Source organism: Varanus komodoensis, unplaced genomic scaffold (genome assembly GCF_004798865.1).
Source record: "Varanus komodoensis strain SLA01 unplaced genomic scaffold, ASM479886v1 scaffold8, whole genome shotgun sequence".
In the NCBI taxonomy this organism is placed as follows: Eukaryota; Metazoa; Chordata; class Lepidosauria; order Squamata; family Varanidae; genus Varanus; species Varanus komodoensis.
Genome location: NW_025336481.1, coordinates 18,469,175 through 18,484,330, shown reverse-complemented (window position 1 = coordinate 18,484,330; position 15,156 = coordinate 18,469,175). Strand labels below are relative to the sequence as shown.

General features: G+C 40.2%; 1 protein-coding gene across 5 annotated transcripts in view; it reads right to left on the bottom strand.

The window, feature by feature from the left end:
- Nucleotides 1–15,156, bottom strand: part of TEF (TEF transcription factor, PAR bZIP family member) — a 29,043-nt gene that overhangs the window by 8,938 nt on the left and 4,949 nt on the right. Inside the window, exons 1-4 of one of the 5 annotated variants that reach the window (XM_044454978.1) lie at nucleotides 10,393–10,700; nucleotides 7,708–8,034; nucleotides 3,932–4,152; nucleotides 1,864–2,075 (exon numbers count right to left, since the gene is read on the bottom strand). In XM_044454978.1, the coding sequence (XP_044310913.1) occupies nucleotides 1,864–2,075; nucleotides 3,932–4,152; nucleotides 7,708–8,034; nucleotides 10,393–10,534 (902 nt within the window). In that variant the 5' untranslated portion in view covers nucleotides 10,535–10,700. Of the gene's footprint in view, nucleotides 1–1,859; nucleotides 2,076–3,931; nucleotides 4,153–7,707; nucleotides 8,035–9,996; nucleotides 10,283–10,392; nucleotides 10,702–15,156 lie in introns of those variants that run through there. The other 4 variants (XM_044454983.1, XM_044454979.1, XM_044454981.1 and 1 more) reach the window with 4 other exon arrangements.

Sequence of the window (15,156 nt, the reverse complement as noted above, 5' to 3'; positions counted from 1 at the left end):
AATTGAATTGGTTCCAGTGACATTATGCAGATATCAATTTACTTTTGTCTTACTGATCTTTGAAGCTGATGGTCTTGGAGAAGGTCTCTGGTATTAAATAGAAATGTTTTCTGCCTTAGCACCAGGGCTTTTTTTGTCATAGAACGCACCGGAACAGAGTTCCGGCATCATTTTTTGATGGATTTTTCCAAGTGATTGTGAATTGCCCTGTTGGGTGTAGCAGATCCGAGGCAAAAATCATTAACATAGTGCCTGTGGGCTGCTTGTGTGTCGGCGCTGATTGTGAGCGCTGATTGTGAGGGCGCTGCTCGGCTTGGGATTGGTCGTGTGGTCGTGCACTGAGTTCTTACTGCCAGTGGCGACCATTGTGTAAAAGTGTGACCCCAAGACGTGAGTTCTGGCACCTTTTTTTTTTTTTTTTTTTTACAAAAAAAGCACTGCTTATTACTATAGGAAAAACTTTGCATGTTCTTTCCAAGTTAAGAACTAAAGATACTTGAGACATAAGACAGGTTTTGTGGAAAAAATCCAGGTGTAAGGCAGAGATAATGAGATGGAAGAAACAAACCTATGCCCCTAGACATGGTTTGAAGGCCACTGGATAATTTGGATTCCCATACTCTAAGGTCAGAGAGAGTGCCCCAACCTTGGAGAGGGGAAATTGGTGCTCTGACTCTCTCCACTTCCTTTCTGAAGTGAAAAGAAGTGCATCAGCTGCTTTCTGAGACCAGGAAAACAATCATGGAGATGGATTCAAGGTAGTGAGGAGAAGAGGAGCCAGGAACAACCAGGATGAGATAACCTGACACTGCTGTCGCCTCTTCTTGCCTCATTTGCAGTGCTAATTACCTCTGCTACTTCAAGTTCAGGGGCTTACAGGCATTCTGAATGGATTGTGTCCTAGGCAGTTTGTATCAAGGAGATATGGTTCCTCTTTATATTAGTCAAGAGGTCAGCAATAAGCCTGCAGTAAAGCATCACTTGGAAGTGTCTAAAACAAGCTATCCCTATGCCAATACTGCTAATTCTACAACAGTAGGTTAGAAAATATTAAAACTTGTTACTTTTAATAAAAATAAGAACAAAACCTTCTGATAACTGATGTGAAAAATTTACTATACCAAATGAATCTTATTATTCAAGTGAATTTGCTTGATTGAACATTCATGTTAGTTAAACTAACAGAAGTGACTCAAAAAGAAAAGTTGTCAACCTAAAGTAATTAACTACAAGTCAGTCAGCTAAGAGAAAAGTCTTCCAATTTATGAATGGAAATTTGTTTATAATAGTTTTCAGGACAAAGCTACAACAGTGTTGTTAATATGAATATATAATCTACACTATCTATATACCTGTACCTGAAGAATCAAAAGACTCAGTACTGAAAAAAGATGCATATCTTTTTGTAAAATGAAAACTATGATTAACTCTGCACCTCAGATGATTTTATGCATTTTGTTAACTTGGAGTAGGAATCAATTATTTAATAATTCTTCCAGCACCATTTCTTCCACATTACACAGTTTGTTTTACTTTGAGTCAAATACCTTCCTTCCAATTCAAACATCAATCAGAACAGCAAGCATAAAGGTCCTGTCAGTTTAGAAGCCTAGACAAGTCAGTCTTTATTGCTCAAATCGTCAAATGTGCTATTTGGTTAGAAATGCCAAGTTCTCAAACATTTAACAAATTACTAAAAACCGACATACTGCAACACAAAGATCAGAAAGTATCTGATCAAATTGTGTCAGCAGAAATGGAACTTGTTTAGTGATGCACAAAGGCACCATAAAATTTATTTCTATGAGTCTTTACAGAAAGCAGAACAATCCAGGGGTCAAATAAGGGGAAAGGGTTGCTTACAAGGGTCCATATCTGCTCTCATATTTAGAGACAATGTTCTTGCATTTTCCCACTTCCTTCCGCAGCTCTGCCACTTCAGTCCTCAAGGCTGTATTCTCCTTCTCCAGAAAAGCAGCTCGAATTGTGATCTGGTTCTCTTTCAAACGTCGTGCATCACGAGATCGCTTGGCCGCCACATTATTCTTCTTTCGTCTTGTCCAGTATTTTTCATCCTGGGGGAAATAATCAGTTTGACAATATAATGCTTTTAAGTGCTTCTAAACAACCAACAAAATATTATTTGGCTTCCTCCTTTGATCATCTATAGCCTCACTACAACTCTACCCTATCCTAGGAGCATGTTACCCATACTCCAGTAGACTACTGCAATACCTTTTAGGACTATTTTGATTTATAGTCCGGAATACGATCATTAGATTGTTGACCAACCCAGTGAGAAAGAATATATAAACAACTTAAAAGTCTTGTCATCCACTTCAATAGATGGGATTACCAGTACAACAACCTCTGGTCAGAGTTTTTGTTTGAAATAACCAAAACGTAAGAGCCACATTCTTGGACAGACCAAAGGTTTGCTAGTCCAGCATTCTTTTTGCACAGTGGTCAACCAGATGCTTATGGGAGTGCAACAGCATCCTCTCATTTTTGTCCCCCAGTACCTGGTAAGAGAGGAATTTAACTCCTCAGCCATCATGCTCTGCAGCCTCTGATAGCTTCATCCTCTGCGAATTTGCCTAATCATCTTTTAAAGTGCTTGTGATCATCACTTGGTAGTTAACATGACATTTTGTGGTAGCAAATTGCATAGATGAACTGTGTGCTATATGAAGAAGTACTTCCTTTTATTTGTCCTAAACCTCCATTCAGCTTCATAAGATGATCCCAGATTCCATTATTACAGAACAGGGAGGCAGAATTCTCCGTATCCACTTTCGCCACACCTAGCATAATATTATACACCTCATACTTGCCTATTTTCTAAACTAAACAGTGCCAAACATAGCAACTTTCCTCACAGGGGAGTTGGTCCAGTCCTTAGTTTTGCCTGCCTTTTCTACACCTTTCCCTGCTCTAACGTATCTTTTTTTGTGATTCAGGACCAGACATCTACACAACATTTCAAGTACATTCTTGATTTGTAGAAGGGCAGTATGATATTGGCAGTTTTATTTTCAATTCTTTTTCTAATTATGACTAACATGAAACTTGCCTTTTTCACAAGAGAATCCCAAGATCTCTGTCTTGACCCATCATCACCAGCTCACATCAGTATCAGTGTATATGTGAAGTCAGAATGTTTTGCCCCACTGTGTATCACTTTACATTTACTTACACTGAACTGCATTTGCCATTTTAATGCCCTTTCTTCCTGTTTGGAGAGATTCTTTTGGAGTTCAAGACAATCTCTTTTTGTTTCAACCACAATAAAATGTATGACTGCTCAAATGCCGTTTTTCATACTAAGGGCTGGATCCAGATTTAGTACGTAAACTGGGCTAGGGGGAAGCATACTTCTGACTCATCATGCCTTTCAGCTCCCTGACAGCACTACACAGGATCTCTCCTCCCTACTGAATGGTGAGCTATAGAGTGTGAAGGGAGAAGGAAGGATACCCCAATATAAGGAGGAAGTACCTTCCATGAGTGAGCCCTTCTGACAACAGAAGATACTGCATCCAACCCAACAAGTGCACACACATGGAAGAGCAGAGTGTGCATGAGAGAATGCACATGTGCGTTAATGTGTGTTTGTAGACAAACATGTGCTAATGAAAAACAGCCTTCCTATCTCTTTACTAGATGCAACTGATCATTTTCCCATTGCCATTTCCTCTGTACCAGAAAAAGTACCAATTGATCATAAGGGAGCAGTTGTGGGAAATATTGTACCATGAACCAGAACAGCACAGTTGAAAATTCACCCTGTAGGAACAAACCTGATTCCAAGAACCTTTTGAATATTACCATCTATCTACACAACAGCAACAAAGGAAAATCCTTTAAAGAAACACAAGAAAATACTTTACATGCAACACTAACATGCAGCACTGCAGACAAAGGCTGTTACCTTTTGATCTTCAGGAACAAAGACTTTTTTGGCCTTTTTAATCATTGGCTGTGGTTTAAGGTCCTCATCAGCAAACTTGTGCTTCCTAGGGTTGAAGAGCTCACCTCCAGGTACACTGGACAACACTAAATCAGCAGGGTCAGGATTGAAATTCACATCAACCTCAACACAGTCTGGATCAATAGGGCTGGGAGTCAGTCGCTCATTATCTGGTGAGGACTCTGAAAAATGAAGAATACAGTGCAATAACAATTCAGTGTGAAGAAAGTAGCAAGAATATCCAAAGAAGTCCAATGCTGAAAGGCCAATTTAGTACCCTCTTTACATAAAACTTTATAGAAGAATGAAGAATGAGAGTAGACCCCCTAGGAACCAAGTAAAGGAAGAATGAACGTAAAACAGCAAAATAATCTGTTAGATTCAAATTTGGTGTGTCTCATTATTTCATTTATGTGCTCTTGCATTTCATTCCATAGATATTGTATGGTTATGCCAAAGGCTTCCTGGAAAATACTATGACTTAGTCCTCCTGTTGAATCCTCAGGACTGCACCACCTGGCTAGACACCATTGGATATTGAAGTCCAACACAACAAATGTGTGTGCTTATTAATTCCCTCTAATGTTCTGTAATAAAAATATTAAAATCTGTTCTGAAATTTGGGATGAAGATATTCTCAGAAGTCAGCATCTGCAGTTCTACTGCTACAATTCAACTGCTACAATCTCAGTACCAGCTTTAATGCAGTAATAGTACATCTTGCTTTGAATCTGTCTAGGTATTAAAAAATGTAAGGCAGGACCTTTTGAGGGTGCCACTACCCACAGAGGCCTGTTTGTCTCTCCCAAACTATAGACTGTCTCTCTCAAGAATTGTGACTGGCCCCTACTCAGTCAGATTTTGGGTGTAAAGATGTATCTTTTCAACTGAGCTTTTAAAAATGTGTAGTTTAATGTTAGTACTCTACTTGTAATTTGTTTTAATAGGTGTACACTGCCTTAATGGCTTTTTCATTAAAAATATATATGTAAATACTAACAAATACATAATGTTTTCATCCCTATACTTTCATCTTGTTCATGTGTTGAACAAAATTGGACTTGTTCTGTACAAAACTACCATACCTATGATTTCTAGAAAAATAAATTTCAATCTACAGCATGGGTAGTATCCAGCATGACATTACCTGCATGTAATGAAAGCCATTGCCAGTATTATTTTCATTCAAGGAAGATCACTTATATATTGCTCCCATTATGAAAAGCTGTAATGCCAGAATGATTTGTACCTATGTTTATTTTGAAACATACAATCTAAAAACCTGACATATTGTGTAAATTGGCTACCTCTGCCAGATGCTAGTGATGTAATTAGGATAATGCCAGGCTGAGGCATATGATGGAGGCACATCCTGTAATGGCTTCTTTCTGTTTGAAAACAATTGCCTGTATAAAATTTGTTCTAAAATACCTGTGAAAATAGTGGATGCCATTGGACTCTTAAAGTGGACTGCAAAAATGAATATCAAGAACAACTCTTACAGCTGCAAAAGATTTACTTCACATTTGGAAAGAAAAATAGTATCTGTCATTTAGTAGTCTGAAGATTTTACTGCTCTTGCTACATTTCAATGTAACTCCTACAGCCAAAAATTTCATGCGAATGCTTAGATATATACCTACCTGTATTAATGCATCTTTTTGAAATGGAAGTATTAAATATCCCCCACTTTTTCTTCCCTATATTGTGTGTGTGTGTGGTGGGGGTGTTGTTGCCACTGTTACTGTTGTGTTTGCAAATTTTTAGAATACAATAACCAAGTCTGATGGAAGCACTCCATGAAAACTGTCTTAAACTACTCTTGAAGCAGGTTGTGAAAACAGCTTTGGCATTATGAGTTGGTACAACTTGCACGTTAAGGAGTATCAGAGATGTTACAAGGAATAAATAAATGGTCAGGCAAAAACTAAAGCCAGCAGTATATTCTTGGGTAGTATGCTGATATACACCTCAAGGGGATTACCAGCCACTACCATGGGTGTCAGTACACGCATTCAGGGTGTGTAGCAGGGGACAAGGCTTAGAGGCGGCACCCTGTCAGAAATTGTTCAAGAATGCAAGCAAAGCAACATGATCCAAAATAGGCCAAAGTGGGTGGGAGGAGAACAGGCTTCTCAGTTATGGTGGAGAATCTTAAATAACATTACCAACAACAAGAATGTAAGACTATTTGACCAGTGGTCTATGTCTGGCAACAGAAAACTTTGGGATCACAAGATCACTTGACTGAACCAGAAACCCCTCACAACTGGAAGGACAGTTCATGACAAGTAGTCTGACTACCTATTTGGGTGGAATATTTCAGTATTGGGCTCTTTTAATCACTTCACTGTCACAGAAAATGTGAAATGAAGCCAATCAAATAACATATTTTATTCTTTCATTGTTGAGTCTGAAATTCTAGAGCTAAATATCTCTTCCTTTTGTATTATAGACATCAAAGCATAGGACAAAACCGTCCCAGTAGATTCTTATGGTCATGACAAAGTAATAAGGAATACACAGGAGAGGGTGGATGGATAGCAGCAGGAGTAGAAAAGTGGCTTCCACTACAACTGTTCAGTCTGGAATTGCCACTCAGGGTTTTGATTTTAGTAAATCCTAATATCATCATTGCCAACCTAGTGTATTACACTGTCCCTCAGCAAAACTGGTAACCACAACATCACACCATTGTATCTAATTAGGAGTACTGTTCTTGAAATCTGGTACTTCCTCACCATAGCTTCTCTCCTGTAATTGTTTTACATTGAGTGGGAATGTGTCTTTTTAGTGAATTGTCCTTTATAGGGCTCTCAATTACTCCGTTCCTATTCTACTTGGTAAGGGGCATTAGAAAGAGGGGTTTTAAGTACCGGTTTATACTTTGCAAGAAGAGCAATTCTTCATTAAAATACTTTCTGAATATTAATTTTACAATTTGGCAATAGTACTTAAAGATTTATTTAAAATCAGAAATTGCTGTGGAAATTAATACATGTACACCCTCAGGGACACAGAGAACAGGAACTGAGTATATAATACTTATTAAGGGATAATCCACCTGTTATACTGCATCCTGGCTGAATAGGAAACAATTACTAAGGCAGAAAGAGAAAGCTTTTAATTAAAAGGATGGTTATTATAAGTAAAATATAAGACTTCTGACCAAGTAAGCATTATACTAGGATCTCACACTGCCACATGACAAAGTGCCACATTAAATATCAGGTAGAATAATCTCTTTAATTCTACTTCCTCCCCACTAAACCCTTCCATGCAGTCATTCATGCAGGAACTAAAGACTTTTATGATTAAAGCTGCCTTCAACCAAATTTTAACGGGCTTTTGTGGTCAAAACAGCTTTGTAAAATATACCTGCTACTGTGGCCATCATGTCTTGTATCTGACCAGGCTCTTATTTGTGTATCACTTTGTGATGATGTGCTCCTGAAAAGTGGCTAAAGAAATGCTTTAAATAAAGACATGTGCACAGTATCACTGCCTTTGTCATCCATCTTTATATGTTTACCTGTTGTGTCTTTTTAAAAATTTTAATGTTAAGTGGAAACCTAAAACAGAACAAGCAAACATATAGATTTTGCTTATCATATGTAATAGATTCATATAACAAGAACAGAAAGGTAGCTGAAAATCCTATTTGCTGTCAGATTCTGTAGCAGCTATCTCTAACAGTTTTCAAGTGTTTCTAGAAGACATTGCAGCAGTTCACATACCTGTACTTGTGATAGTTTCTGATGGCTGAAAAACCACTGTGGAAGATGATGGGGATGAGTTAACTGCAGCGGAAGCATTAGTAGGTTCTTTTCCTTCCAGCTCAGACACAGGTAGGAGTGGATTCTGGTTTAGATCCAGACGAGTAGGACTGGAAGGAATTCCATTCTCCAAGAGGAACTCATCCAGATCCATGTACTCCAAATGGAAAGACTCTCCATCATAAGGGATAGTTTTGTCCCAGATAGGAGGCATGAGAGAGGCAGAGACTGCCATTGTACTTGCAGCAGCTGCTTCATCTTCTTCAAGTTTTTCCTTTTTCTCTTTATCTAAAATTAAAACAGATGATGTTATTTATGTTGTGAAAAACTATGTATAGCAATGACTTTTTAAAACTAGGACTGGTTCATACATGTGCGTTATTCAGTAAATAAGCAATACCATGGTCCAAGATATAGATTTGCTTAGCTGCAGCAATTATATCTAGTCAATTATCAGATAGGGCTGTCAGAAAACTTTGGGCTTCACTACATGAAGGATTTAACCCACTGCTTTAAGAAGACTTCTGGTTTTTGCTGTGGGAGGTAAAATGTATCCTTTACATGAGGATTTTCCTGGAGTTCATTATTTCTCTGCTTTTTTAAAAATACAGTCAGTCTCTGAGTTACAAGTTATGAACAAATTGTCATGATTTTCAAAAATTACAGCAGAAAAGCACCATAGACAGAGAGGAAGCAAAAGGGTAGAGAAAAAGAGAAGGAGTCCTCCAAAGCAGGCTTTCCTGCCCCGTCCATCTGGAGAGGGAAACCTCCCCAGCATTTCCTTGCTGCAAAGAGGAGGCACTAGTGAGTTTGGGTAGGGGAGAGGCTAGAGATATTTGCAATGTTTCCATTTTCATGGGGGTCCTACTCCTCTAACCCCCACAAATGTGAAGGACCAACTATACATGATCTGACTTACATACATAGTTGGTTTAAAAACAAATTTCCATTTTACCAGGAATGGAACTTGTTGGTAATCTGGGGACTACCTGTACTTTACTAACCACCCACCAGATGGCACTGTGGTATAGCTGCAGTAAAGCGAATTTGCAACAGTACCGTAAGATTTTGTTTCTGTTTGTCACAATTTAAATTTTAATACCAGCCTTTCTGCCCTGTAAAATAACTGTGAGAAAGGCTGGAAAAATACAGCAGAGGATAACAATGAAGGACAATGATGTAGTACAAAGAATCTGCAAACTTCTGTGAAGGATCACAAGTACACAATAAATGTCTCATGTAGAGAAGCCTTTTTTCTCTCTGCTGCAAGACAATAATGCAGGGAATAAATTATGAACAAGATAAAAAGTAAGATATACAACCAAATATAGAGGTTAAGATGAGGTAGGTAACCTGGTTAGATGCCTTTTAGAAGTTTTGGGCTATAACTTCCATAAACCAATGTTCATGGATCATGGGAGCTGTAGCCCAAAACATCTAGAGGGCACTACATTGCCTACTCCTGGGTTAACTGATTTATTTATTTATTTATTTTTCGATTTTATCAAAAGAAGCACAGGACCTTAATAACAGCAGCAATGTGCTTCCTTCTTCAAAGAATTATACCAAAAAGAGAAGAGATATTGTAAGTAATACAAGTTACATTTATGTAAGATGTGAAACTCAGCCCACTTTTTGAGTGCTGTATCTATAATAGTTCTGTTCTTCTGTATATGGTAGCACACTCTCACTGAGATGGTGGCTATCAAAGACTGGGGAGCTTGTGAAGAAGTCAAATGAACAGGGTTTTGCTGATTCAAGCTAAGAAAATAAGTGTCCAGTAACTGTTACAACTGAGATTATAGCAAATGAATAGTTTACAGAGGTTTTCTTCTCTCACACTATATGCAAAAGGGGGGCATTTATAAGTGAGAAAAACCACATAAAATTATACAAGCAGCTTTATTCATTCATGCTGCAAGATATGAAAGGGGATTTACATTCACTTCAGAACACTAAGGGAGAAATATGTATCCACATGTGCCACTTACAAAAAACAGTTTCAGACCACATACGATTATTTATGATAAACACCTCCATCTCTGGTTCATTATGGAGTACCAAAAGTAACACATTAAAAATACACTGCCTCTTCTTTCTTTTTGCAGTTCAACCTTGAAGAGGTTGCTAGCAGAATAGCAGCCTTTTAAACGCGCCATCTGTTGCCTTGAGGAACTGTTTCTTTGACTGGGAGTCGAGGGCAGATTACATGCCCCTTCCCCATTTGGGGTTTGGCAACAGCTGGACTACCTGGAACTGGAGATAGTTAAAGTCTCTGATGTCGAACTGACTAGGTCCCTCCGGCTGCTCTTGCAATGCCAGTCCATGCAAGTCGGGGTCTCGCCTTGTTCAATGACGCTTACAGCCAGATAAACGCGCACAGGGATCTCCAACTTGGGCCCCGCGTCACTGAAAACTGAAATAAGAGATCAAAATCGCTGGCAAAGAACCTGACCGCGCTGCGAAGGACAAAGCAGAGCACTCTCGCCGCCGGGACAGAGCAAAATGGACGCGACCTGCGCGTCGAAGGGGAAGAGAGCGCAGCCCTTCGGCTCGCTTGCCTTTCCTCCTCCCACCCTCCAGCTCTCTCGTTCCCTCCCTCCGCAGAAGCAGATAGTACAGGAGCCGCGTTTCAGCCACCCTCACCGAGGCGCGCGTCCCGCGGCGGATTTTCCATCAGTTTCTTCAACACCAAAGGGAAGGCGCCTGTCAGGCCCCGCTCTTGTGGCGCGGCTGCCGCGGTCGCCGCCGCCGCCGCCGCCTCCGGAGGTACAGCACGGCTGGACATGCTATTTACGCTGAGGAGTCAACGGACAGAACTAGAGAGCCCCCCAACCACCTTCGGGCCTAAAGAGAAGAGTGAAACGACAAACGAAGCTGCTGAAGGGGCTCCCCGATTAGGAAAAAAAAATCACCGCCACCCAATATCCGCGACTGCGCCTGCGCTTTTCACACGGCGGCTCCTTCGAGGGCCCCAAAGTACTTATTATTCATAAGACCCAGTTCCACCGCCCACATACTCTACCACCTGCGATTGGCTATGCCTCCCGAAAGGCGGGTCTGGCCAGTCGGCTTAGTTTCGCGGCCACGAGAGACAACCCTTAACGCAGGCGCGGCACATGCCGTGGAGGGGTGAGCATCTTATTAGCATGAGGGCCACGCCCCTACCCCACCCCTGGCGTTGGCGGCCCAGCTGAGGCTCCCCCTATCGCTTTTCGGACTCCGCGCGCGCCCGTGGCCTGGAAGGGAAGGGAAGGCCTCCGTGCTGTGCTGAGCGCGCGCACAAACACTCTGACTGGGGCCAGTAGAGGAAGGAGGCGGAAAGCGTGACCACTGCCTGAGGACAAGTAGGGGGAGGACAGTGGGGGAAAGACGTAAGAGGTGTGATGACGTCAGAGGCCTAGAGCCCCATTGGGCGCTACAAAGAATTGTGGAGTTTTTCTTACTGGGAGGGAGGAAACCCTTCTGCGAGGGAAACTAGGAAAACGAATTACACCGTGGAAACGAGTGCATGGTATTTTTATGTCCCTAAAATACACACATATCATTTTCCCTCTCTCACACACAAGCGTCCACTCTCTCAAGAAAGAGTAGTTTCCATCTGACAATTGAAACCTATGTTTTATAATTGTCATAAAAATGTAAGTTCTGAATGAGGGGAGGAGTTATTGAAGCAGTGCTGGAGTAAACAAAAATCTTAAATTCTACAAGTCAAGCTATGAAATGTCTTGAAGACACGCTAGTATTGCAAAATATTCCAGTAGAATTCCACTCAGACTGTGCTAAAGGATCACTAACCTCACTTTGTAGTGCTAGGAAAGCCTCTCCATAAATGTCTGTAGAAATTAAGATTTTGTATTAAGGTGTCCTTTGATACTGTCCATGGCAAGGAAACTGGAGTAGGTTGCCATTTTCTTCTCCAGTGGCTACCCTTTTGTCGGAGCTAATGGAAATCACCCTGACAGTTCTTTAGAAGGCCAGATACTGAAGCTGAAGCTCAAATACTTTGACCACCTAATGAGAAGGAAGGACTCATTGGAAAAGACCCTGATACTCAGAACAATTGAAGACAAAGGGAGAAAGGGATGGCAGAGGTTGAATTGGCTGGATGGAGTCACTGGTGCTGGGTAGGCTCTGGGAGGACAGAGGAGGACAGAGGAGCCTGGTGTGCTGTGGTCCATGGGGTTGTGGAGAGTCAGGCACAACTTTGCCATTGAACAAGACAAGATTTTAGTGTCAGTGGTTCTGCTATAAAATTGAGCAAAAGGTTAATGTCATGGGCAAAGCTTTACCTTTACCTATTGTGCAGAAGGGCTTCTTCCCAGTGGATGTGACAGGACCTTCTCACTCTCCCAGTCATGTTTTCTTTTGGACGAAGGGATAAATCTATTTTTGCCTATGGAAATTCGTAAGAGCATCAGCTATTGGGCAGTATATATATACATAAATAAGGTGCTACAAAATGATGGTATGTATAAATAAGAGTCATCTGACATTTGAATCCACAAAATGTTCTTCTATGGAAATAAGAAGTACCACAGAATAAATCACACTTAGTATGGGGTACTGTTAATTTCAAGTATGCTTGTCAGGAGTCGCAATATTGCCGTACTTTCCATCTACCTTTTTAAAGTCAAGTAAGGAAAGTTGGCTTATGATATTTAAGGCTTAGTAAACTTTCTGAACAGAAGTTTTAGAGGCAGCTTGAAGCATGAATAAATTTCCCAGGATTTAAAGAAACCATGGTCTCAAAACCAGACCATATTCCTCTCCTGTATCAACTTCCTTCAGTAGTTAATTCTACTATTACTATTAGACACCTTTACAATATCTATGGAAGATCCAACTGGAAATCATCAGGTCATAATGCTGAGTTCTAGCAGCCCCATTGAAGGTTTATTGCTTTCAATTCTAAATGGAATGACTGGGAGGGGAATTATTGTTCGGCATAAAATCTGAAACTCAGTAACAGTCATAGTTCCAAACATTGTCATGACCAAAGGAAGCATCATCTGAAAATCTGGGCTGAGGTATATCATTACTGCCCTTACAATACCTAGTTCAATCTCTTTTTCTTCAGAGACAGTTGAAGCTGTGAAGCTGCTAGGCTAAAATCTGAAGACAGTAGTACACTGGATGAAGATAGAAACTGAAGATCAGTCAAGGCAAGGTGGAGATCCTATTGCTTTGTGAATCTTTTGGATGGGATTATACTCCTTATAGCAGGTTAATAGCCTGAATGTCATGTTTGAACTGCTCTTATAGTTTGGAAGCCCAAGTAGCTTCTATGGTCTACCTAGAAGCCTATGCTAGGAAGAGATAGACCAGCCATATTTACCCATGCTCTGGAAGCATCTGGTTAGAGTACTGTAGTGTGTCATATTTGGAGCTACCTTTGAGAACTATTTGGCCATTTCAGTTAGTACAAAATACAATGCCAAGATTAGCAACTGAAACTGGTTGAATGGATCACATCATGCCCATCTTGAAACAACTGCACTAATTGTGCTTGGAACTGAACCATTAAACATGGTTCTTACCTTGGAATCCTAAACCCAAAAGGACTGCATTAATCTGCCCAAATAATAAGAGCTTTCTTGAAGGCCCTTTTCCAAGTTCTCATTTGTGGAAGTAAGTTAGGTAATATCCAGGTAAAGAGCTTCTTTTTCAGGTGGTTGTCTCATGGTCTTGGAATGCTCTCTCCAAGGCAGCTTCTGGTGCCAGCTGTGCAGACTTTGGGGTGCCAGGTGGATTAGAAAGAAGACTTTTAGTGTTACATTATACATCTCCTTATTCTGGGGATGCATGTGATTTACTTTATTCTAGTGCTACTGCTTTTAAACGTTTATTGCACTGCATGTTTTTAGAACAACTTTAAATTTGCAAGCTGCTCTGAAGGCCTTAAGAGAAAAACAGTATAATTTTAATCATTCAATAAAAGTCACTTTAGGTGCCCTGTTTACTCCTTTTCCCTCAAAATTGGGAGAAATAAAATAAATAACTGTAAGATCATGTCTCTCATTCTCAGCTCATGTAAAGCTTGCATCATGAAGAACTACTTCAAACATCAGAGAGGATAATTGCATTGTTGTATGATGAAATAATAACACTATCTATTAGAAGAACATACAGATCTACCTAGTTTTGGAGGTAAACTTGTAGCAACATGTCTGACACATTTTGGACAGATTTGCAACTTTTCCTCCCAATTCAGGTCAGTGGAAACATACTGTTCTGGTTCAAGGTAGAAACTGAGAGTGCATAGCACTGTTTTGCTGGCCTTATTCCAATAATATAGTCACTTTCTCCTGTCTTCTTGAAACAGTTTTTTAAAGTGTCAAAAAGAGTGTATGAAAAAAAATATTAAATGGAAAATGGCACCAAAAAAGGTAGATGAGGTAGGAGCGAATGGGAAGAAGAGCCAGTTGGGATTTGAACTGGATACTGAACTTATATTATTTGAAGTATGACAGCAAGCTATTTCAATTTTTTGTATCTCGTTGAGGAGCCAAAGAAAATCCCACCACTAAAAAATGTTCAAAGATAAATGTCCTGGTAGAGCTGCTTTGGCTTTAAAACTTATCCTCAAATTAATATGATTTCATTTTTTTCCAGTTGTATAGCTAATGTGATTCTTGAAAAAAACCCACTAACATTCAGTATCTTTTTCTTGTAAGCTGTCCCAACACACTTGTAGTGGATGGCCTAGAAAGGCCTAGCTAGAATTTATTAAAAGCCCAGAAAAGGTTTTAATAAATAAATAAATTTCTTATTTTGAACTGAAGGCTCACAAAACCTGTTATGACTGTAAATCTGAAGTGTTTTTGTCATATCATACCAGCTATGCATACGAGTTCCTTCTAGTGATGCAAAACTCTATCCCACAAACTAGAGAGAGGCTTGCTTCCAGAGCTGAAAACAGAGTGCAAATTTTATTCATTCTGAACACCTATCTTACATTTTTATTAACTCAAGAGGGCTGTCCCACTATGCTAACCAGAGAAAAGCAGTTCTGCCATATTTTGAACTAACTGCTTTTTAAACACCTGCTTACTTTTCATTCTCTATTCTGTAGAACTTTTCTGTTTTTGTCAATATACCTTCTATTTCTCTCTCTCTCTCTCTCTTACGCTCCATCTCTATTCCTCCTGACTTAACTCTGTGGTACCAGCACCACACAGTCTCCAAGCGATGTGCACACAGAGAGAACCAGAGGGAGACAGTGGACTCTGTGGCAAACTGAAACAAGTTGGGGGGGGAGGGGGGGACCTGGCACCAAATCCACTGAGTGTGCTTATAAATCCAAGAAAATGAAAGTCAACACCCTCCCAACCCATCCTCATTATTGAGAAGTCCATGGGAGCTGTGGACGTTCCCCAAAAGGTGGGAAGGAGGACCTCCAGGAGGTCA